A 25,037-nucleotide genomic window follows, 5' to 3' on the forward strand; every position below is an offset into this window, starting at 1 on the left:
GGCTCTTGAACTCAATCCCTCTATTAATGAAAGCTAACACACCATACGCCTTCTTAACAACTCTATCCACCTGGGTGGCAGCTTTCAGGGAACTGTGAACATGAACCCCAAGATCCCTCTGCTCCTCCACACTGCCAAGAATCTTTCTGTTAACCCTGTATTCTGCTTTCAAGTTTGTCCTTCCAAAATGAATCACCTCACACTTTTCAGGGTTAAACTCCATCTGCCACTTCTCAGCCCAGCTCTGCATTCTATCAATGTCCCTTTGTAACCTAGAATAGCCCTCCGCACTGTCCACAGCATGACCCACCTTCGTATCGTCCGCGCACTTGCTAATCCACCGTTCCACTCCTTCATCCAAATCATTTACAAAAATCACAAATAGAAGACGACCCAGAACAGATCCTTGTGGTATACCACTCGTAACTGAGCACCATGTTGAATATTTTCCGGCCACTACCACCCTTTGTTTTCTAAGGGTCAGCCAATTCTGAATCCAATCTGCCACATTTCCCCCTATCTCATGCCTCCTTACCTTCTGACTGAGCCTACCATGGGGAACCTTATCAAACGCCTTACTTAAATCCATGTATACCACATCCACTGCTCCACCTTCATCCACATGTTTGGTCACCTCTTCAAAGAATTCAATAAGGTTTGTGAGGCATGATCTACCCCTCACAAATCCATGCTATCACTAATCAAACTGTGCCTTTCCAAGTGATCATAAATCCTGTCTCTCAGAGCCCTTTCCAATAATTTGCCCACTACTGACATAAGACTAACTGGTCTGTAATTTCCGGGGTTTTCCCTGTTCTCTTTTTTGAGCAAGGGAATGACGTTTGCCTCTTTCCAATCTTCCGGCACTATACCCGTGGACAGTGAGGACGAAAAGATCATCGCCAAAGGCCCTGCGATCTCGTCCCTCGCTTCCCATAGAATCCTTGGATAAATCCCATCAGGCCCGGAGGACTTATCTATCTTCAACTTCCTCAGAATTCTTAGCACATCTTCTTTACTAACATCAACCTCCTCTAGCGTACCTGCCTGTTTCACAACGTCCTCCTCTACAACTAGGTCCCTCTCAGTTGTGAATACTGAAGAAAAGTATTCATTAAGGACCTCTCCTATCTCTTTACGCCCTGTGCACAAATTCCCTTTACAATCCTTGATCAGCCCTACCCTTTCTCTGGTCATTCTCTTGTTCTGCACATACGTATAAAAAGCCTTGGAGTTTTCCTTGATCCTATCCGCCAAGGTTTTCTCATGCCCCCTTATAGCTCTCCTAAGCCTTTTCTTCAGCTCCTTCCTGGCTAACTTGTATCCCTCTAGAGCCTTTTCCGTTCCTCTTTTCCTAAACCTTACATAAGCCTCCTTCTTCCCCTTAACCAGTCGTTCGACCTCTCTCGAGAACCATGGCTCCCTCACTCGACCGCATCTTCTCTGCCTGCTAGGGACAAACATATCGAGCATATGCAGTATGCATTCCTTAAACAATCTCCACATTTCTGTGGTGCTCTTCCTTGACAGCATCTGTTCCCAATTTATGTTACCCAGTTCTTGCCTAACTGAATTGTAATTACCCTTCCCCCAATTGTAAACATTACCCTGCCGTATGTACCTATCCTTATCCATGACTATCGTGAAAGAAACAGAGTTATGATCGCTACCGCCAAAATGCTCTCCTATCAACAGGTCTAACACTTGGCCCAGTTCGTTGCCAAGCACCAAATCCAAAGTGGCCTCTCCTCGTGTTGGTCTATCTACATACTGTGTCAGGAATCCTTCCTGAATGCACTGGACAAAATCTGCTCCATCTAAACTATTATAACTAAAATGTTTCCAATCAATATTTGGAAAGTTGAAGTCACCCATGACTACAATCCTGTGACTTCACCACCTTTCCAGTATCTGCCTCCCAATCCGCTCCTCTACTTCTCTGCACCTATTAGGGGATCTGTAAAAAACCCCCAACAAAGTGACTGCTCCTTTCTTGTTCCTGACCTCAACCCAAACTGACTCGAACTGCCTTTCAGTAGCTGCTATACTCGCCCTGACTAGCAATGCCACTCCCCCATCTCTTTTTCCACCTTCCCTATTTCTTTTAAAGCATCTAAATCCCGGAACTTCCAACAACCATTCCTCTCCGAGTTACCCAAGTTTCTGTAATGGCCACAACATCATAGTTCCAAGTACCGACCCATGCTCTAAGTTCATCCACTTTATTTCTGATACTTCTTGCATTGAAGTATACACACCTCAAACCATCTCGGTGTCCGCAATTACGCTCCATCGATCATTTCTTTTTAAACCACCTCACTCCCTGTTGTGTCTGTTGGAAGGCCGAATACCTCATCCTCTGAATTATAAATCCGGTTCCCCACCCCCTGCCAAACTAGTTTAAACCATCCCGTACAGCTCTAGCAAACCTCCCTTCCAGGATATTTGTGCCCTTCCGGTTCAGGTGCAACCCGTCCTTACTGTACAGGTCCCACCTTCCCCAGAATGTGCTCCAATTATCCACATAATGGAAGCCCTCCCTCCTACACCAGCCCTGTAGCCACGTGTTTAGCTGCACTCTCTCCCTATTTCTTACCTCGTTATCACGTGGCACTGGTAGTAATCTAGAGATAACTACCCTGTTTGTCCTGGACTTTAGCTTCCAACCTAACTCCCTGTACTCGTTTTTCACATTCTCAGGCCTTTTCCTACTTATGTCATTGGTACCGATGTGCACCATGACTGCTGGTTGCTCACCCTCCCCCTTAAGGATCTTGAAGACACGATCCAAGACATCACGGACCCTGGCACCTGGGAGGCAATATGCCATCCTTTCATCTCGTTCGCCTGTCTGTGCCTCTTACTATTGAATCCCCCACTACAATTGCTCTCCTATTCTCCCCCCTTCCCTTCTTTGCCACAGGGTCAGACTCAGTGCCAGAGGCCTGTCCGCTATGGCCTTCCCCAGAAGGTCGTCCCCCCCGCCAACAGTATCCAAAACGGTATACTTATTATTGAGGGGAATGGCCACAGGGGATCCCTGCACCGTCTGCCTATTCCCTTTCCCCTTCCTGACAGTCACCCAGCTACCTTTTTCCTGTACCTTGGGTGTGACCACCTCCCTGTAACTCCCCTCTATCACCCCCTCAGCCTCCTGAATGATCCAGAGTTCATCCAGCTCCAGTTCCCTAACACGGTTTTTGAGGAGCTGGAGTTGGGTGCACTTCTCGCAGGTGGAGTCAGAGGGGACACCAGCAGTGACCCTTACCTCCCACATCCTGCAAGAGGAGCATGCAACTGCCCTAGCTTCCATTCCAATTTACACGAGATAACAATCAACAAAAGGCTTTTTAGTAAGAAAATGGATAGCCCTGGGTGAATCAAAGTCTAGAAACTATTGAAGTTAACTGAGAAAACGATATTGATGAGAATGTTGTAAATGCTTTCAGTGTACTCTTCCATAGCTCTCAATTCTGGAACTTTCTCTTCAAATTGGAACACTTCTATGCAATTTCATTACTTAACGAAGGTTATAAAGGAAAAGAAAACAGTAAATTAGAACCATTGTCTGCCATCTGTGATGGGAAGCAACCGGAATCTATAATCAAGGGAGGTGCCATTGATCACATGGAGAAATTTGAGCTAATGAGAGTGCCCATGTAAAAGGTAGGGCACAAGTTAACAAGTTTAAGTGAATTTTTGAGGAAGTGACTGAAATAATAGACAAGGGAAATGTCTACAGGTCTAACGTTTAAGAACGGTGGAGAAATAGCCATTCAATTTGCTAGGCCTGCTCTGCCGTTCAATTCATGGCTGATTGTCAACCTCAATGTCACTTCCCCATGGTATCCCCATATCCGTTGATGCCATTAGGTTTTTTTTCCTCTTTATTCATTCATGGGATAATGGTGTTGCTGGCTAGGCAGCATTTATTGCCCATCCCTAACTGCCCAGAAGGCAGTTAGGAATCAACCACACTGCTGTGGGCCTGGAGTCACAAGTACTCCAGACCAGGTAAGGATGGCAGTTTCCTTCCCAAAAGGACATTAGTGAAGCAGATGGGTTTTTCCAACAATCAACAATGGATTCATGGTCATCATTAGATCCTTAAGTCTACATATTTATTGAATTCAAATCCCACCAATTGCCACGGTGGGATTCAAACCCGGGTCCCCAGAACATTATCTGATTCTAGGGATTAACAGTCCAGCGGTAATACCACTAGGCCATCACCTCCCATCTAGTAGAGATATCCATCAATTTCTGTCTTGAATATGCTCAATGATTGAGCTTCTGCAGCCCTCTGTGATAAAGAATTCTAAAGATTTACCACCTGAATGAGGAAATTCCTCATCTCAGTCTTAAACGGCTGACCCCATATTCTGAGACTATGTTCCGTGGCTCTCAACTCATCAGCCAGGTGCTACATTCTACCTACATCCACCCTGTAAGAACTTTCTAAGTTGCAGTGAGAGCACCTCTCGTTTCTCTTAACAACAGAGAATATAGGGCCAGTTTCCTCAACTTCTTACAAAACAATCCATCCATCCCAGCAATTGGTCTGATGAATATCATATGCACTCTCCTTCCTTGGGTAGGGAGACCAAAACTGTACAGAAGAGACTGTTAGGTTAAATTATAGCTTGTGGAACTGATGGCATGTTATTAACTTGGCCAGGAGGTAGAAGTTGGAGTAGTGAAACCCAACATAAACTGGAATTGGAAGGAAGTAGCATTTCACAACCAGCAAATTACTGCAGATGCTGAAATCTGCACTGAAAGCAAAAATTACTGGAAATCACAACAAGTTGGGCAGCATCCATGGAGAGACAGCGAGAGCTGCCTGACCCTGCTATGATTTCCCGCATTTTTTGTTTCAAGCATTTCACAAGGATCTATGTCAGGCCCTCAAATTTTCACTACATTTATCAATGGATTATATCACAAATAAGATCCGTACATCCAACTTTGAAGACACAGTAAATGGTGATTATAGAGTAATTACAGAATGGGATTCTACTCGATCTAGTCAGTCCACTGCTCTACCAAGTTCTCCAATCAATTCTTGCCTGAAAAGAGAAGAAACCCTCGACATAGCACTGCAATATCACATTAAAGTAGTTAATCATAAGTATTTATGGGCGAAACTGGACAGTAGCTTGAATTGGAGGGAACAATGCACAAGGGACATCTTGTACCTCAGAAAATTAAATTATTTACAACTTGATCCTATAACCATGAAATTCTTTGATATAGCTGTAGTTGAAACTGCTACCCTAACTGGAAGCCCTGTGTGTTACAGCTTTCTTAGGAAAGCAGACTCTTCAGGGTACAGGGATTACTAAACCAGGCAGGTGGGATATTTGATGCCTTGTAATGGAATCTGATCCCAAAGATTATTTAGTGAAAGAGCACAATGAACCATCAAGATCACCCCTTGGTTCAACATTATTGTTGGATGTGTTCAGAAAAGAGGCTACAATTTCTTAGATGCAGAACAAATCAGCACTTGAATCATTTGCACCATTCTCTATAAAAACTTTTCACAGGAGCTAGGTACAGATGAGAATATGTACTCGGGAACATTTAAACTGATTATTCTAAATAAACAGAATTGTTTGAATACATATTTTAAGATAAATTTCTGTGGCAAAATAACTTCTCTATCATTTTCAATTACTTGTATGCGTTTTTAAAACATAAATGAACAATATACTCAAAATAAACCGTTGTATGGAATTCTCTGTATGGACAATAAAATGAAAACTTTTAATACTGTGCGCTCTTGTCCTTGCACTCTGGTATGGTAAGTTTTGGAAATGGGAACACAAAATTCCAGAGACACTGGTAAATTTTTGAGTAGACTGAGGTAGCTGGATTTCAACATAGACAAGTATAAGGTCATCCAGGAGATAGCAAGAACTGCAGACGCTGGAGTCAGAGTCAATACAGCGTGGAACTGGAGGAACACAGCAGGATAGGGTTCATCAGAGGAGCAGGATCAAGACCAATGAAGGGTGTAAAACTGAAACGTCGACTTTCCTGCTCCCATGAAGTCATCCATTTTGGACGAATAAATGATAACACCAAACAATTTAAATGAGAAGTTAGAAACAGTAGAGATTCAAAGATACCCAGGGATCCAATTAAACATCACAAAAATAAAACTAAGCTATACAAAATAATGAGGAAAGCCATTGGAATTATTAGCCATTAACTCGACAGCTAGAACATAGGGGCTGGATAATTTGCTATGGCTGTACAAAGCCGTGGCTATACTGCATCTAGAATACTGCTTACAATTCTGGACACTGTACCTTAACAAGGATGTACAGCCTTACAGGACTGACGGTCAGATTTACCAGAATATTAACAAGAACAATTGAGGAGATAACTTCATGATTTCAAATAAACAAGAACAAAGGTGATCTGATAGATGTTTACAGAATTTTGAAAGAAACTGAGGACAACTTGAGAGAACCTTTTCCAACGATGGGGGAGTGAAGAAAAAAGGGAAGAACCAGAGCTAGATCAATGGGAAGCTGAGAAAGGATATTAGCAATTCTAGGAAATGAAAAGGTGTCTTGTACAAGAAAAGACCAAACAGAAAGAATTTTACTGTATAGAACAGGACATTCAATAGAATCTAGGAAGAAATTTCAAAATGTAAGACGAATCATTATATTTCTTCCTCCACCCCAACCATTTACTTCACTTTATTCCATTAACATATCCTTCAACTGTTTTCTCCTAGTAGACTTTTTCAAGTTTCCCTTACAACTAGATGAAACCAAGAAATGAGTCTATAGTTTTATTTCAGAATTTCTGTGGAAGTTTTATTACCTTTACAAAACTCATGCGTATGGTGCACATCTTGGTAAGCTCATAAACTGCTTCAAAGCCATGGTTTACCGACTGGGCCAAAAGCTGGGCGAACTCCTGATTGTTGAAGATCTTCAAACTGCATCCACTGGGAATCTTGCAAACAGTTGTTGGATGGAAGCCATGATGATAATTGCAGTTTCGACTTTGTACAAAAATACTACTGTCACTCAGGCACTCAGCATACACCTCTCCTCCAACATAATAAAGGTGAACACCTACAAAATCAACAGGCACAGGTTTGCATTCCATACATTTCAAGCTACTACTTCCATTTTTCTTAACAAGAATTTCATTTCAAAAAGAATTTGTTGATGATAAAGTTCTTGGAGATGTTTGAACATATGAATACAGCACCGTACAAATAGAGTTATTTACCAGGTGTAGGTGCGATTGACTCTTAACTGTCCTTTGAAATAGCCCAGCAAATCACTCAATCAAGGGCAATTAGGGCAGCAAATGCTGGCCTTGCCAGTGACAACCATATCCCATGAAAGAAATTTAAAAAACATAACTCAATTGTCTTTAAAGTATTTAAATAACATTACAGAGATAAACATTTATATTGTGAACATAAATGCAAATTATTTCGCTATACTATGATCTTTTGTCCTGTTTCACTCTTGTACACCTCCAAGAGGCTGGAGGAACAGTGCTAACAATAACTATTTCTCATCAGGCCAGTCTTCATCCAGATGGAATTGGTGAAAATAGTCAGGGCTGTGGCAGCAACTGATATAGTCTATAGTTAATTACCTCAAACAATCCTCCAAATCCCCTGATGTAGCTTCTAAGTACAAGAATTTTTGAAAGACAATGGTTAGATCCTACTTTTGGTTTATCTTCAGCAGTCAAGCATAGATACCTTTAATATGTTTTCTCCAATTTCAGTATTACTTCCTTGCCCACAGTTCAAAGTTTAGAAACAAATGTGATATGGGGAAAGTGGTGATGTTGGTATTTATTGTCAATCTGTAGTTTCGCCTCCAGGGAGCGAGCAGACCTTCTTGAATCACTGCAATCTGCGCAAATCTACTCTCAAAATAGAATTAGGTAGGGAACTGCATAATGACAAAGTATTACCAAATCAGGATGAAGAATGCCTTGGAAAGGAAACCTGCTGTTTCAGTTGATGGAGCCTCTAGGTGCAGGAGGCATTGATGAAGGAGCCAAAAGAACTGCAGATACTGATAAATCAAACAAAAACGCGAATTGTTGGAAAAGCTCAGCAAATTTGGCAGTGTCTATGAAGTGAAATCAGACCTAATGTTTCGGGTCCGGTGACCCTTTCTCAGAACTCTTCAGTTCTGAGGAAGGATCACCGGACCTGAAATGTTAACTCTGCCAAGCTTTTCCAGCAATTCCTGTTGATGAAGGAGCTGCCTTGTAGCAATGTACCATGTAATTCAGAACTGGAAAAATTATGATCCATAGAGACTTATAATCTGGCTGAACGCACACACATGCAACATGCAACATGCAACATGCACCAGTAAACAAAACGCAATCTGATCCACTGCTCCTGGTTGAGCAGCTTCAGAAATGACAGAGAAACACAGATCCTGGTGACCTTAAAGGAAAAGTGCTTTTAGGCCAATGGAAGCATTTCTAAGTGAGTTAGAGTTAGCCAATGATCAGAGCCTGGAGGCAGGTGTCTATTAGAAAATGCAGCCACTATGCTAAAACAATGCTACATAGGACATAGGCCATTTCACTCCCAAGAACCCAAGTAAAGTTGCAATAATGCAATTATCAGCAAATGTCCCAACTTTTGATCCTGCGATACTAAGAAGGTCATCAACAAGCAGCTCATCAACAAGCAGCTGAAGAGTTTGGGCCGAGGTCACTACCCAGGTGAAATCCTGCAGCAATGAGTCGGGACAGCTGTTTCATTTCTTAAGCATTTATTTGCCCTGTCCCTATAAAATTTCATTACACAGAAGTAGCCCTCTGGCCAAAGGCTTTGCTGGCCAAATGCAGCCCACAGGTTGTAATTCTTCCAGATTTACTCAAGGATGAAATATACAGATATTTGGTCCCCTCAGATATTCAAAGGATAGGTAGAGTAAGAAAGTGAATTTGAGCTACCGATAACAATTAATTACAGGAGAAGGCTCCGGGAACTGGAGCTCCTATTTATGCAATATTTCCCATGGAACTTAAAAATTGAGAGATTACCTTTGCCAATGTGTCTCCTAGTGTTTTCAATAGTTGAATTACGATTCACATTGGACAGAAGCCCAAGGCAGAATCGATTCTTGTTGTTTGAAGGATCAGTAAATCCATCCACCAAGACACTAGTGGAGGAGGCCTGGAAAGCTTCTCCCACACGGTTATTCAGCTCATAATAGACAATAGAGCACCAGTGTTTTGGTTCCTCATAAGCAACTGGTTGAACATCTGCAGAGAAAAGCTTACCATTAATATTTCTAAACTAACAGCTGCTCCTATTGCAAACAAGACAGCTTCAGAGAAAACATATCTTAATAACTAGTGCATTTATGCTGAATAGATTGTATTACGATTGAAGTCATAGTCAGCAACTTATCAATTTCTCCCAAAAGCGAAAACTACCCAAAATATTTCATGTTCCACAATGCCACTGAATAAATTAAATATTAATTGGGGTACAATTTTGTAGATAACAAGGATACTATGACACCTCACTGGCCATTTAATCTAAGCCAGAACTTTGATCTTTTGTCTTACAGAATGGGGCATGGAAGTGGGATAGATCTGAATTCCACTTGAAGCAGGATCACTAGTTCGGAATTACACACAGTAATAGTTACCAATTTTGCCCTCCTTAATCCAGGAGTATTAAGGTCATTATAGCTTTCTAACACACACTTGTGATCAAAAGCAGTCTGTATATTTAGCTAGTGATTACCTTAACCAGACAACTTTAGGTGGCTCTTTAATAGGTTAAGACAATTTAATTTTTTAAACCTATTTTTATCAGCCTGTTCAGAGATGTTACACACCTCTGGAGGAGGTGGGACTTGAAATTGGGCCTCCTGGTTCAGGGGTAAAGACACCATCACTGTGCCAAAAGAAGGCCTTACTGCATATTTTTGACAGTCTACACAATCAAGTGCAGGTGGGTAGAGAATTTGTTTCACAGCTAGTCGTCATTAGTTAGCCACTAGTAGCTATAAGGGAGTTAGAATGGTAATCAATCTTACAGAAAGAAAGAAATACTTTGCTTATGAGGACACACTAGAGGAATAGCTAAGGTCAGAACTTTATTGCATCAGTACAGGAATAGTGGCATCCTATAATTTACCAATAATGTTTTATGATGCAAAAATTAGTTTAACACACAAGGATTAACATTTCCTTTGTTTTAAAGCAAGACTAATTATTAAATGTTTACATATGTGATAGGAATGATTAAAATAATTTATTAAGTGTCATTGTGAAATGAAGCATAGAACTTTTCCAATTTTCATAGAAGGTCAACCACAGATATACTACTTTTTGGAAAACAGATAATTTTCAAAAGGAGTTCAGAGACATGAAACTTGGTTCATTATTTAAGAATGGAAAGCCAAACTTGGATAAATAAGAAATTGCCAAAGCACTACCGATGGTCAGTTTCACTGGAAAAAAAATAGGATTTCCTTCAGATCCCTAACAAGACTTCCTTACATTTGTCCCAAAATCATGAAGGAAAGATGTTCTTTGTCTTGTAGTTTCCAAATCACGCTAATGTTGTAAATGCTTGACAACACTACAGATTACAGCTTGTTAAATGAGTTTTTCATGACTGAACTACAGTCCCAAGAATAACAGCATTTCTAAGCACTTCAGCCTGGTACTTTCTACCATGAAGAAACTAATATCTATTTCAAAAAAACACAACAAACCATTTAAACTATAGTATACACACAATATAATGGAAACTTTGGCCTTAACAAGCACACAAGACATCAGCACTCTATTTCAGGACAACTATGCAAGGTCAGGTCTTCAATGTACTTAAGTTATTTTAAAATCAATGAATGAAAGCATCACCTAAGTCAAATACTACATGACAATTCTGAAACTTCTGCAAGTACAACTGCATATGGAACACAAAACTGAAACCAGTACAGTGACCAAAATGAAAGAATCATCCACGTTTGAGAGATAGGACACATTAGACAATGCAGCAAAATACACTGGTGGCATTGTCCATAAAAGTGCAAACTGCAAGTCTCTGTAATTCCAATATGCAAACGCTTTATTCTGTCTCATGCAGTTAAATTTATTAAATGCACTAAATTTTGCACTTGTACACAGTGTTCCAGGCTTTTAGATCAGACTTTTGGAGCAGCAGGGGGACAGATGCAGTTCACAAAACCAATACTATCAAGCAAATATCCAGCACAGAACTTTTAATTCTCAATATTGTTCCAATGACAGATCAGCACCCCAAGCTACTATGGACATTTTTAAACTTGCAATTCCAAAATACTTTTCTTCTAAAAAAAAAGACATCTGATATAGCCAAAATCAGCTCATGACTTAAACCATGCAGATGTCTGGAGAAGAAGACTGATGGAAAATGCCGAAGAAAATTTACAGGACTACGAAGATTGAGCTAGAGAATGGAACTAGCTGGGTTGCTGTTTTGGGAGCTGGTACAAAAAGAATGTGTCGAATGGCCTCCTTCTGTACTGCAAAATTACATGATTCTATAATTCTATAAACTTCAAACAGACTGGACAGTGACCTTTTGTCACTACAAAGACAATGAGGTGCTAATGATACCCTGCTCAACAGCAAGCCAGTCCCCTGTGAATTATGTCCCAAACTGCAGATACATTGTGACTTTCCCCTTGAATAATGTACAATGATAGGATTTAAAAAGCCAGTTTCAACTTTACTGCAGTATGCTAGTAGAACTGAACTTTCCAGCTTTAGCATACTGTGAAGGTCACAGTTCAAGAACTACCCCCAGTCAACCCTGTGCTGCAGATAAGATTCTCTCTCCCCAAGTGCTAGAAGTCAGCAAGCAAGCTAGCTAGATAGCAAAAAGGAAGAACTCTCTCACTCTAACTACTGCAAACCATTTAAAAAAGCAACTCACGACTCAGCCTACCAAATCAAGAGTCACGAATTCGACAGATCAGCTATGAACACCATGTCACCAGTAAAGGCCACAATACTCAATCATCAGCTCTTCACAAATTATTCAGAAACTGACCTGTATCTCTCTTTTTAAACTTTTATCTTTTCAATTCCCTTCCCACATCTACCATTTGTGGGTGTTGCGTTGCTAATTCTTCTTGCATTTAGTAATAAACTGCCTTTTTGTTAATTCAAGCAAGTTTGGATAAATTGGTTCCTTTTAAAATGCAAGTTAATTTGGATTGGAGAGAAAGATGTCCCTCAAAGTAAACAATCCTTTTTTTAAATTAACCTTGTTACGACTACCAAGGGTGTGGGTGCCTAAAGGGGAGCTACATTGTCCCTCCTCACCAAGGAGCTTTGCAGTTTCAATATCCAACCTGCAACTAGAATGAATTCAGAACCTGCTCATGGGTCTGGATTGTAACAATATTCACTATCAAGAGTAGTTGTCTTCAAAACAATACTAGCCATTGGTAGCAAAATTAATGTATAACTATACAATATAACTCAATACTTCTAGGTGGATGCCACTAATGAGATTAGGTTTCATAAATTAAGCTCCTGACTAAGAACTAGGAATGCTTGAGCTTTAAGGACTGCACCTAGTCAAGGTTAAGTGCCACAATCTTCTCTCTGCCACTGCATATTTAATCTCCCTCTGCTACTGGACCCATGGTCTGCAATCACTTGGATACAGAAACTTAACAGTTGACAATGGGATCAGTATGATGAAAGTCTGACATTGTCAGTGGATGGAATGTATAGGAGGTACAAACAGGTTAACAAGCAAAGCCCATGAAGATTTGTCAGACTTTGAGGAGATTTCTTCAATCATGAGATGGCCAAAATGGCTATTCTCAGTGCTCAAGTTAGTGCTAAAAACTTACAGGCAGAAATTTCAAAACCTCCATTAATAGCCTCAGCAGATTTGCTGAGTTTTAGAGGGTGAAGCAACTTGCTTTCAACCACTGGATTGAGGCACTTAAAGTTCACCTATGAAAGCCTCAAAAAAGTAGTATTCCTTGAAGAATTTAAAAATTCTCAACCTCTGCAAGTACATACATAAAGAACCCAAAGGCTTCAAAAGCTAGTAAAGCAGCCCAAATGGCTGATGATTACAAGTTTGTCCACAAGCTCTAACACCAAACCACTTTGTATTCTTGTCAGGTCTGCTGCAGTGTTAACAAAGTGGGAGGGTAATAGGAAGGAGTAATGAGAGGCAAGAGTCGATAGTTGGGAACACAAGGGGTCCACTCCTCGAGCCAAAATGGCTTTTGGGCATCACTCCTACTCTTAGCAACGTGCTTCCATTGCCACAAGACAGAACATTCTTGAACTGAATGCTTTAAACCAAACTGTAGGCTGATGCTAATAATAGGGATCTTTAAAGTTGCTACAGGAAAGGCTGCACCAGAGAAAGAAATGGGTGTTATTGCAGTGGCATTGATAAATGTGCTCTCTCAGAACCTACTTAAATGGAGAATGTGTGATAAGTTCCTCCAACAGAACAAGTTAGTGTTTAAAGACACACTGGGGCAGTTCAGTCATTGATAGTAGCTGATAATGATTTGTGTTCTAGGTAGTTTGATGGAAAAAAATAGTGGATATTCGTAGGATTAATGAACCTGTTTCCTTATACAAAATGTTGTTATAAAGTTGTCTAGTAAGTGGCGTTAAGTCCGTGGGAATTATTCAGAGTTTATTGAAATGGTAAATTTTATAACGGATTATGATTTGGCTGGTGTAGATAGCACCATGCTGACCATCATGTTGCAGCTGTTGCTTTGTGACGTTGATCTTGCCAAACTCCCTAACATGACTGTGGCCAAAGTCGAGAAGCTTACTACCAATAATGAACAAATATAAAGAAAAAATTTGTTTGAAAAAAGACGAAAGGTAGTGAAAAATGAAAATCACAAATGGTTGTGAATACTTGAACATCTGTCAATAAATGAAGATACTTGAAGCAGCACTGGCAACAGCTAAATGATAAATTTGTAGAAGCAAATTCAGTAAGACAGATCTTCAATTAAAACTTGGAGAACTTAAAAGTATCAGCCACCAGGAAGTAGGAAAAACACTTTAAAAAGGAGAGAAACGACAGGTTATGAACCGCTGGAACTTCCCTTTTTTTTACATTTATTCATTTATGGGATGTGGGCATCACTCTTTGGCCAACATTTATTGCCTGTCCCTAGTTGCCCTTGAGAAGATGGTGGTGAGCTGCCTTTTTAAACCTCTACAGTCCATGTGCTGTAGGTAGACCCGGTTAAGGAGTGAGTTCCAGGATTTTGACCCAATGACACTGAAGGGCAATGATATATTTCCAAGTCAGGGTGGTGAGTGGCTTGGAGGGGATCTTGAAAGTGGTGGTGTTGCCATATATCTGTTGCCCTTATCCTTCTAGATAAAAGTGATTGTAGGTTTGTGAGGTGCTATCTAAGGATCTTTAGTGAATTTCTGCAGTGCATCTTGTAGGTAGTACACACTGTGCTACTGAGCGACGGTAGTAGAGAGCTTGTGGATATAGTGCCAATTGAGCTGGGTGCTTTGTCCTGGATGATGTCAAGCTTCTTGAATGAAGTTGGGGCTGCTCTCATCCAGGCAAGTGGAGAGTATTCCATCACACTCCTGACTTGCACTTTGCAGATGGTGGACAGGCTTTGGGGAGTCAGGTGGTGTGTTATTTGCAGCAGTATTCCTAGCCTCTGATCTGCTCTTGTAGCCAGTGTTTATGTGGTGAGTCCAGTTGAGTTTCTGGTCAATGATAACTCCTAAGATATTGATCGTGGGGGATTCAGTGATGGTAACACCATTGAATGTCAAAGGGCAAGGAGCAGACCCCTTGTGTTCCCAACTATCGACTCTTGCCCCTTGCTACTCCTTCCTATTACCCTCCCACTTTGTTAACACTGCAGCTGACCTGACAAGAATACAAAATGGTTTCCCTTGGTGTTAGAGCTTGTGGACAAACTTGACATTTACTGGTGATGGTCACAGCCTGGCACTTGTATGATGTGAATGTTCCTTGCCACTCGTCAGCCCAAGCCTGAATATTGTCCAGATCTTGTTGCATTTGAATATGGACTGCTTCAGTATCTGAGGTCATGAATGGTGCTGAACACTGCACAATCATCGGCGTACATCCCCATTTGATTAGAATTATAGAATCCCCACAGTGTGGAAACAGGCCCTTCGATCCAACAAGTCTACATTGACCCTCAGTGCATCCTACCCAGACCCATCCCCCTATAACCCATCTAATCTACACATCCCTGAACACAATGGGCAATTTAGCATGGCCAATCCACCTAACCTGCACATCTGTGGACTGTGCAAGGAAACCCACGCAGACATGGGGAAAATGTGCAAGCTCCACACAGACAGTCACCCAAGGGTAGAATTGAACCTGGGTCCCCGGCACTGTGAGGCAGCAGTGCTAACCACTGAGCCATCGTGCCGCCCCTTGACCTTATGATAGAGGGAAGGTCACTGATGATTTTTGGGCATAGGACACTACTCTGAGGATCTCCTGCAGAGATGCCCTGGAGCTACACAAAGACATTGAATATTTTGCAGCTCTGCTATTTTTGGAGAACAAAAGATGAGATCCACAGTATGGAAGAACAAATCCAGACTATAAAAGTAGCAGGAATCCAGGTAAATGAGCAGTTCACAAAAGATTGTTAAATACCCTAACGAGACTAGAAGGGCATGATTTGAGAATTATGCGGGAAACTAGTAATTTTGGCATGGAAAATGAAAGTCCAGAATAAGGAATCTGTTGGTATCGCTCAAAGAATTAAATTAAGTATATTTAAAATGACATCAAGAGAAAATAAAATATCTCTAAAGTTCTCATTGATCAATGTCAACAGGAATACCGCACATTTGTTTGAACTTAAAAAAATCTCAATACATTTCTCAAAACAGCCAAAAGGGACTTTGATTGGAAAAGAAATGAGTTGTTGGCATACAAAGAACCCAGTTTCAGTCAACTGTTTAAAACTGAGCACTAATCACGTTTTGGAGTTCAGAAAGTGAATTTAAAGATTGAAGTACTTTCCAGCTGACAAAAAAAAAAGCAATCGGATTGTTGATTTAAGTGAAACATTCTTTGCAGAGTTAAAAGGAAGGGATTAGAAATAAAGCTGCTACGTGTTGCGTTAATATCCTGCTAATCCTTTTTGTTGTGTATTTGCTTTTGTTTGTGTTAAACTTTCATTATTTTGCTATTATGCTGTATGCAATTGTAAAAATAAAAACGTTTCCTGTACAATATGTAATGAGCGATATTAGAAATTTATTTTGAGAATTTGTTATCCATGTATAGATGCATTCAATTCTATGAAGCTCACTTTCCTCCAAGGGTGGTGAGGTTATGTAGATATGTGTTACTTTTCAAGAAGAGTAGTTGGACACATTTATACATTTTAAACCTTGCATTAATTAATTACCCACTTTTGCTCAAGCAAGTTTTCTTTCGCAATAACCTACCTCTTTATTGGTTAAATTGAGGAAATATGGCAGACTTGTTTCTATTACTGAATGATCTACACAGTTTGAGATTACGGGAATGGAATAACAAAGCGGGAATGTCACTGGTGTAGTAATCCACAAATGCAGGTAATGTTCCGATACCCTAGATTCAAATCCCATCACAATAGATGGTAGAATATGAAAACAATAGTTTCGAAGTAAAAGTCTAACGAGGACCATGAAACCATTATTGATTGTCATAGAAATCCATCAGCTTCACGAATTACCTTCAGGGAAGGAAACTGCCATCCTTACCCCTGGTCCTGCACCACCACCCGCCCCCCCCCCACCCCAAGAAGGGCAGATGCATCAGAACTGCAGCACAGTCATTACAGAGTTGCCTTGGTAGTCCCAAGCAGACTCCAGACCCCATGAAGACTCTTGCATCAGATCTAACACAGGCCAGGAAACTTCGCTGATCATTACAATGTATTGCTTCCCACTTTGAGGCATTTTTAAGGTGCTGAATATTATGGACCAGATCAAATCGCCTTCGTATACTTGGAGATAGCCTAGACCCTAACTTTTATCTTATTTATACGCAATTCTAAGATGCAGTGCTCCAGATGTAGGTCAAATGGTCACACTATTCAATTTTAAGCAAAACACACATTACACAACAAAACAATACCAGCGACACCCTCATCCTCTTAACCAAACTCGTCCTTCCCCTTAACAACTTCTCCTTTAACTCCTCCCACTTCCTACAGACTAAGGGGGTGGTCATGGGAACCTGCATGGGCCCAAGCTATGCCTGCCTCTTCATAGGATACAGGGAACACGCCCTCTTCCGCTGCTACACTGGCACTAGCCCCCACCTTTTCCTCCGCTACTTTGATGACTGTATCGGCACGGCCTCATGCTCCCACGAGGAGCTTGAACAGTTCATCAAATTTACTAACACCTTTCATCCCAACCTCAAGTTCACCTGGACTATTTCCAATACCTCCCTCTCCTTCCTGGACCTCTCTGTCTCCATCTCTGGTGACCGCCTCGAAACTGGCATCTATTTCAAGCCCACTCATTTCCACAGCTACCTAGACCACACCTCCTCTCACCCACCTTCCTGCAAGAATACTACTCCCAATTCCTCCACCTCTGCCGCGTCTGCTCCCAAGATGGGGCCCTCCACTCCCGAATATCCCAGATGTCCTCTTATTTCAAGGGCCGCAACTTTCCCACTTTCAGTGGTCGAAAATGCTCTCAACCGCATCTCTTGCTTTTCCTGCACCTCTGCCCTCATCCTCTCTCCCCAACAAAAACAAAGACAGAATCCTCCTTGTCCTCACATATCACCCTACCAACCTCTGCATCCAACATATCATTCTCCGGCACTTCCACCACCTCCAATCCAACCCCACAATCAAAGACATATTTCCCTCCCCACCCCTATCTGCCTTTCGTAGGGACTGCTCTCTCCACGACTCCTTCGTCCGCTCTGCACTCCCCACTCGCTCCACCATCCCCGGTATCTTTCCCTGCAACCGCCGGAGGTGCTACTCCTGCCCCTACACCTAAATCTCCCCACTCCTGGCATCATCCCATGACCAACCCTTCCTCCTTCCCCGCCTCTTCGACCTGACAAACCTGTCCATCATCTTCTCTCCCACCTATCCACTCCTCCCATCTCTTTGACCAATCCCCAGCATTCCCCAACTGCACTCACCTGTCACCATCCCACATACCTTGTCCAGCCCTACCCCTCTTCTCCATTTATTTCTGGAGCTCCCTTCCCTCTAGACTGGAGAAAAGAATGCCAAGAGAAAATTCTGGTAAAGAGAGAACGAACTCCAACTTCTTTCTGTGGCTGAGAGAGATGTATAACAGCTTCCACAGCCAACTTCAAAACCCCAACAATTACTGAAAGCTAAACTAAACCCCTGGTTCTATGGGAGCCTGACACCACTCATTCATGCTTCTTCCATTGTTCTAAATTAAAAAAATTCAGGGCCTCACAAACTGTTCACGTTATTGGTTTGGAAGAGATAACTCGTCACCTCTGGCTCAAAACCGCGCTTCAAAAAAATCCAAGTCAAAATGCACCCCTTAAAGCCAAAGTATCGTCACACTGGGGCCATCAGCAGAATTGTACCCCAACATAATCTATTACCTTATGACACAACATTTCCTTCACTCTACCGGCGCCATCATTAACCCTGGTTCAATGAGACACAGAAGGTGGCATGCCAGGAACAACACGAAGCATACCTAAAACTGAGGGGTCAACCCAACAAAGCTGCAAAACACAACTTTCGTGCCAGAGTAAGTAGCAAGTGAGAGAGTCAGAGCTAAGCAATTTCCCAACCAACAGATCATATCTAAGCGCTGCAGTTATGCCAATCGTGCAGGACAGTTCAACAACCTACTGGAGGAGGTGGCTCCACACATATCCCTCAATAATGGGGGAGACCAGGACTCCAGTGCAAAGGATAAGGTTGAAACATTTGTGACAATCCTTAGCCAGAACAGCTGATTGGTTGATCCATCTTCACCTCCTCCAGGTGTCACCAGCATCACAGATGCTACTCTTCAGCAAATTCAATTTATTCCATATGCTGGAGGCATTGAGCACTATAAAGGTTATGGGCTTTGACAACATTCTAGCAATAACACTGCAACATTGTGCTCTAGAACTTGCTGGGCCCCCTAACCAAGCTGATTCATGACATCCACAACATAGGTATCTACTGAATGTGGAAAATTGTCCAGGCATGCCCAGTATACAAAAAGCTGTTCAAATCCAACCACCCCTCCAGTCTACACTCAATCATCAGTAAAAGGATGTGAGTTTTGTCAATATTGCTATCAAACATCACAGACTTAATAACCTACTCACTGATGCTCAGTTTAGGTTCCACCTGGGACACTTAACTCCTGACCCCTTTATGGCCTTACTTCAAACACAAACAAATCAGCTGGAAATTTCAGAGATGAGGCAACAGTCACTGCCCTTAAAATAGAGGCCACACTTGACCAAGTGGAGCATAAAGTAGCCTTAGCAAAACTGGAGTGAGTGGGAGTTAGATGGGAAACTCTCTGCTGGTTAAAGTCATGCCTGATGCAAAGGAAAATGGTTGTGGTTGTCGGATGTCAGTCATCTCAGTGACAGGACATCTGTGCAAGAGTTCCTCAAGATAGATATGTTAATCAACCTGTTTAGAGATTATATTACATTTCTCTGGAGGAGGTGGGACTTGAACCTGGGCATCTTGGCTCAGGGGTAGGGACAGTACCACTGAACCACAAGAGCCCTTAGGAGTTTCACAAGGTAATGTCCCTAGATCCAACAATATTCTGCTACTTCATCAATGAGTTTCCCCTCCATCATAAGGTCTAAACTGGAGATGTTTGATGTTTGCAACAGCGTTGTGACATTCACATCCCAAAATGAATTTTTAAAAAAATGAATCAGAGTGCACAAGTTGGACAGCTGTCCCACAATCTAATCAAGTAATAAATTAACTTGAGTACATTTACAGAATCTCAAGCTTCACCCAATACTCCTGACCTCTCCAGGGTACATTCTATCTAGCCAGACCATTTCTGGCTCAATGCAGCCAGAGGTCTTTGCTACCTCTGATGCTTATGACTAGCCAGTTCAGTTCACTCCATGTGACCAAAGTTAATGAGGGTATAAGAACAAAATAGGTATAGGTTTCAACAATATCGCATTTCCACTGCTATACAGATGGACTTGAAAGCTAGCCACATCTGATAAAGTATTGCTAAAACAATGGCATTTGTTTGACCATATGGAAGGTAGTATTGTTTCCACAGGTAAAATCTAATACAGACAACTAAAATCTAGAAGCCAGTTACTGCTTTACAAACTGATTACCAATCAACTCTTTCCAACACTTCACTGAAATTGGTCAATACTGCAATTAAACAATTCTTGATTAATGTACAATCTGGATACTGTCAGAACCACTCATCTCCAAGCATCTTTCATGGACAGAAGTGAAAGCTAGAGGAGAGGCAAGACTACTGGTCCTCAAATATTTGACATTTAAGTAAAGACATCAACAAGCCGAAACAACTCATCTTAACAGGAGTCAAAGAAAAACACTGCAGTGGCTGAAATCATTTAACCCAAGATCATGGTCATACTTCTCAATGGATATTCACTGTAGCCTTTAGACACAAACAAACAGATATTTTGCAGGAAAGCATCTGCGGTTTGACTATTTTCAAAGACCAGCCGGTCATCACAAAGAGAGGCTTGTTTACTGAGGATTTCACTGTATAGCTCTATTCACAATTCCTTCAAAATCCAGCATAACACACCTTAAATATATGTGCTAAACATCTAGCTTTGGATAACAAAAGACAGATAACACCAATCTCTGCAGTTAAGACCAGCTATTTCCTGATTCTTCAGCACTTTTATCTGAAGTGTCTTCAAACTTCCAATACTTGGGTGTTAATGCGGGTTAGAAGCTGAACAGGACGAACTATTCTAACTTGGGGCAACAAAAGTAAACTAGAGACCGGGAACTCTAAATGCATAATGAGTTCATCGAAACTTTTCACCTTCAAAAGACTCTAGTCTGGATCATGGCCTCTCATCTGTTGTTACGGCAACACCCATCTGTGTTGGTGGTGAGTATTCTATCTCACTCCTGACTTGAGTAGATTTGTAGTTCTTACCAACCGGCTCAAAATCCATCCACAGCGTCATTTGCACATTATTTGTGGCATACATTATTTATAGAATGAGGCACAACTAGCTACATTTAATTCAACAGCAGCTTCTCCCCGGTGTCCTTGATAGCAAAAAAGAACAAAGAGGTTCAATGTCATGGAAACAGCCACTCCAGGCTCCATATTATACTGGCCTGGATGTATTACCCTTATCATCGCTGGTTTAATAACACAAAATTCCACACTTCACTATAGGCATGTTAGCCCCACAGGACTACATCAGTTCAAGGAGCTGATATTCTAGCACCATCTTAGGGCAATAGGTTTGGTCTACCCATATTCAACATTTAAAAATATAACTGGGGATGAGCAGTAATCACACCATTGAATTTTCTAGCTCAACAAAAAAAACCACACGGACAACCCTAAGCTCATTTTGTAAACCTTAACACATACCTTGGAATGAGGGGTTACGTTACATGAAGTAATTGAACAGGTTGGAATTTAGAAGAATGAACGATAATCTTATTAAAACATACCAGATCCTGAAGGAGCTCAACAGGTTGGATGTTGAAAAGATTTCTCTTTGTAGGAGAGAGTAGAATTAGTAAACAGATTAAAATAAGGGGATAGAGAGAGGAGGAAATTAAGGGTTGCTCTCTTCCCCAGAGAGCAGCGGAGGTAGTCACTAAATAGTTAAAACTATTTTAAAATATTTTTCAAGATTCTTGACTTACCAGGGAATAGACAAGGAATGGGTTGAGACCACAAACAGATAAGCATGGCCTTATTAAATGGCAAAGGCGGCTCAAGGTCAAGTGATCTATTCTTGCTCCCAACCTGTATGTTCATATGATCTTGGGCAAGTCTCCAAATACCCATTTTTCATGTACAACTCTAAAGATGGAGCATCAGTAGAATGATGGACAGTGAAATATCAAACTCAACTTTGTTCTCTTTCCTGCACATTTTCAAGTGGATGTCACCGGATAAACAGTGGACCTACGGCTTGATCCTTACCCTCATTCTAGATCACGAAGATGGTAATCAACTGAAGTGCCCGCCACCCCAAAAAAAAAACTGTCTGAGCTCAGATCAACTAACAGCTACTAAAAATGTCCAAGTCAAATTATGAAGACTTCAGAGAAAATGCACTGATATGGTACCTCTTGAAAAAACAAAGTTCTAACATCACGTCATGTTCATTAAACAGGCATATAAAGAAAACTAAATAAAATTAATGAAGCAGCTACTTTAGACCTGTTAGCGAAGGATCTTCAGTAGAAAATACAGTTCCAAACTGAGTCATATCACAATACATACAACCAAAATAATCAGCAAACACCAGTATCCATAGCTACCTCAAATGTTCCAATAAACTTCATTTTGGTGAAACAAAATTACAAGATCTGTGTTTTCAGGTTTTGTTTACAATTCCCATTCTTCACCTGCTCTGTTGGTTAGATGCGGTGGTATTGTAGGTACAAGAACATTTGACGTATCCATGGGCTGCGAACCATCTTGCGTCATTTGATCATCTGGAGGCATATAGGCAGGAGGGGGAGTATCTGCTGTAGAAAGATAACAAAATTACAACTAGGTACAGTGAATCCTAAGTGGCTCCAAATCAATGCAAGTATGTCACTACAAAAATGCAAGTGTTTAAGGGCTTAATTCAGGAAATATCAACTTTAAAATCTGAAAGCTAAACTCAAGGTAGTGAAAGTTCTAGATAAAGCTGAAGAAAGATAAATTGGTTAAAGGTTAAACAGCACTGAATACATGGGAAGAGTGAGGTTATGTGGACGGGACGAGGAAACACTATTGAATGGAGTGTTGTGGACTCGGGTCCACTGGTAGGTCTAACGTACCACAATTTGTATTCAGAACTTTAGTAGACAAATGAGAGAATATTTGGGTGGCAGAGTAACTGATTCTGAGGTGGTCAGGAATCAAATAAAACATGGGACACAAGTGACTGCAACAATGTCCTTTGAAATTACATATTCGAGTATAAGTGGGGGAGAGTTGTCACATACGACGAATGTGAATGAAACTGGCACATTTGGAATTGAAAATGTTCTATTCATTATTAGACTTGGGGCTTAACAGGTGAAAAGCAGCAAACAAAATAAACAGAATGTTAAGCCATACAGTCAGAATCAAGAATGTAACTATCAGGAAAAATGGAGAAAGTGGAGGCTCTTTTCTCAGGAACACTAAATCGGAGCCTGATGGAAGTCTTTAAAATGAGTAAGTTTGACAGTGAGAATTAACAGAATGTTTTGCACTCGTTAGCATATATGTAAGAAAATGACTAACATATCAAAGAATTCAGGAGAATCTGTGCATAGAGAACAGCAAAAATGTAGAATGCACTGCCACATGGAAACATTGCAACAGATAGCACCAACATTATGGGATGCAGGTGCACATTAGAGAGATGCAAGTAGTGGGATATGAAGCATGGTGGAAATCAAATCGTCGTAAAATTGGAAGCAATGCAATTATATAAACAATGATATTCAACCTAGAGTGCAGAAACAGACTAACTAATCCAAATGACTTATGTAAAAGCTAATCTCTGGTGACAAAATATCACGTTTTGAGAAATGAGTGGAAATGTATGACTGTTCAGTCTCAAACAGGGCCAACAGATAGGAGACTTGGGATAAGCAAATTCAGCACTAATTTAATTCACAATAGTAGATCAAGACAAGGAAGAGATCAACTGCAAAGGAAATTGGGGACTAATATGAAAATGTTCTTCACATGTGAACTGATCTTCCTGCTTAGATAGTGAGAAAAACAACATAATAATCTGATAACTGGATGCTGGACGGCAGTTTGGTATTTTTATGACCAGACAAACTAAAAAAGGTCAAAAGCGCTTGTATGCATCTATCCTATTAACTAGTGATAAACAACTTAACTCAGTGAAAAAGGAATGTAAAAAAAACCCAAAATTTAAATGCTACTTCCTAATGCAGATTTGGAAGCTTAATGAACCAACTATATATTTCCTAATGTTAGGTTTACTTTGCTCTATATGTTAGAAAACTACTTCAAATTTTAAGCTAGCAGTTTTCATGTTAAAATACAATTTACTTGAAGGCTGCTCATCAAAATTCATTTCAGAGTGACTCCTAGCTTTTCTGTTCTTTTAACAGCTCATGGATAGTCAGTCAAGTATTAGTTTCTTCAGTGAAGTTAAGATGGCAACTTTCAGGAATTTAATTTAGAGCTCCAGACTCATGGCACCAAAAAGACATTAATTATTGAAAATTTAAACAAGTTAATATAAAATTTTCTGCAATTATTTGTTTCAAAATTAAATAATCAACAGTAATCGTTCACCTGTATAACCAGTGCCTCTATCTTACTCTGAGCTATAAACAACAGGCCTTCCCTCCAAGAATCAATTTCAGTGGAGAAAACCATTATGACTGCAGTCTTGATCAAATCAGTCTGTTTTCTTTTCACAAGAGGAAGCATCCCATCAATTGTACCTGACAAGCTTAGGGTAACAATCAATCAGATGCTATGTTCCATTTATTAGAACAGACAGGCTTATCTTAGAATGTGATTATACTACTATAGATCTGTCCATGGCAGTGAATTTCAAGCATCCACTGACTGTTCTAAAGAGACAGTCATAACTCATTTTGATGTCCACAGGAGTCAAATAGATTATTTTCCATACTTCCCACTATCCCAATTCCTTTGATACTTCTTCACAAATGTTGAGCTGAAAACTAAAAATCCCTAAAGACAGAAATAACAAGGTGTAGAGCTGGATGAACACAGCAGGCCAAGCAGCACCAGAGGAGCAGGAAAGCTGACGTTTCGGGTCT

The 25,037-nt window shown here is 40.8% G+C and overlaps 1 protein-coding gene across 1 annotated transcript in view; it reads right to left on the reverse strand.

The window, feature by feature from the left end:
- Positions 1-6,816: 6,816 nt before the first annotated feature.
- The window catches only part of smad1 (SMAD family member 1), an 87,043-nt gene continuing 68,822 nt past the window's right edge, over positions 6,817-25,037 (reverse strand). Inside the window, exons 5-7 of the mRNA XM_048607128.1 lie at positions 22,632-22,754; positions 9,061-9,282; positions 6,817-7,100 (exon numbers count right to left, since the gene is read on the reverse strand). Of these exons, the coding sequence (XP_048463085.1) occupies positions 6,817-7,100; positions 9,061-9,282; positions 22,632-22,754 (629 nt within the window). The remainder of the gene's footprint in view (positions 7,101-9,060; positions 9,283-22,631; positions 22,755-25,037) is intronic.

This window comes from Rhincodon typus, chromosome 1, assembly GCF_021869965.1.
Source record: "Rhincodon typus isolate 14 chromosome 1, sRhiTyp1.1, whole genome shotgun sequence".
Classification (NCBI taxonomy): Eukaryota; Metazoa; Chordata; class Chondrichthyes; order Orectolobiformes; family Rhincodontidae; genus Rhincodon; species Rhincodon typus.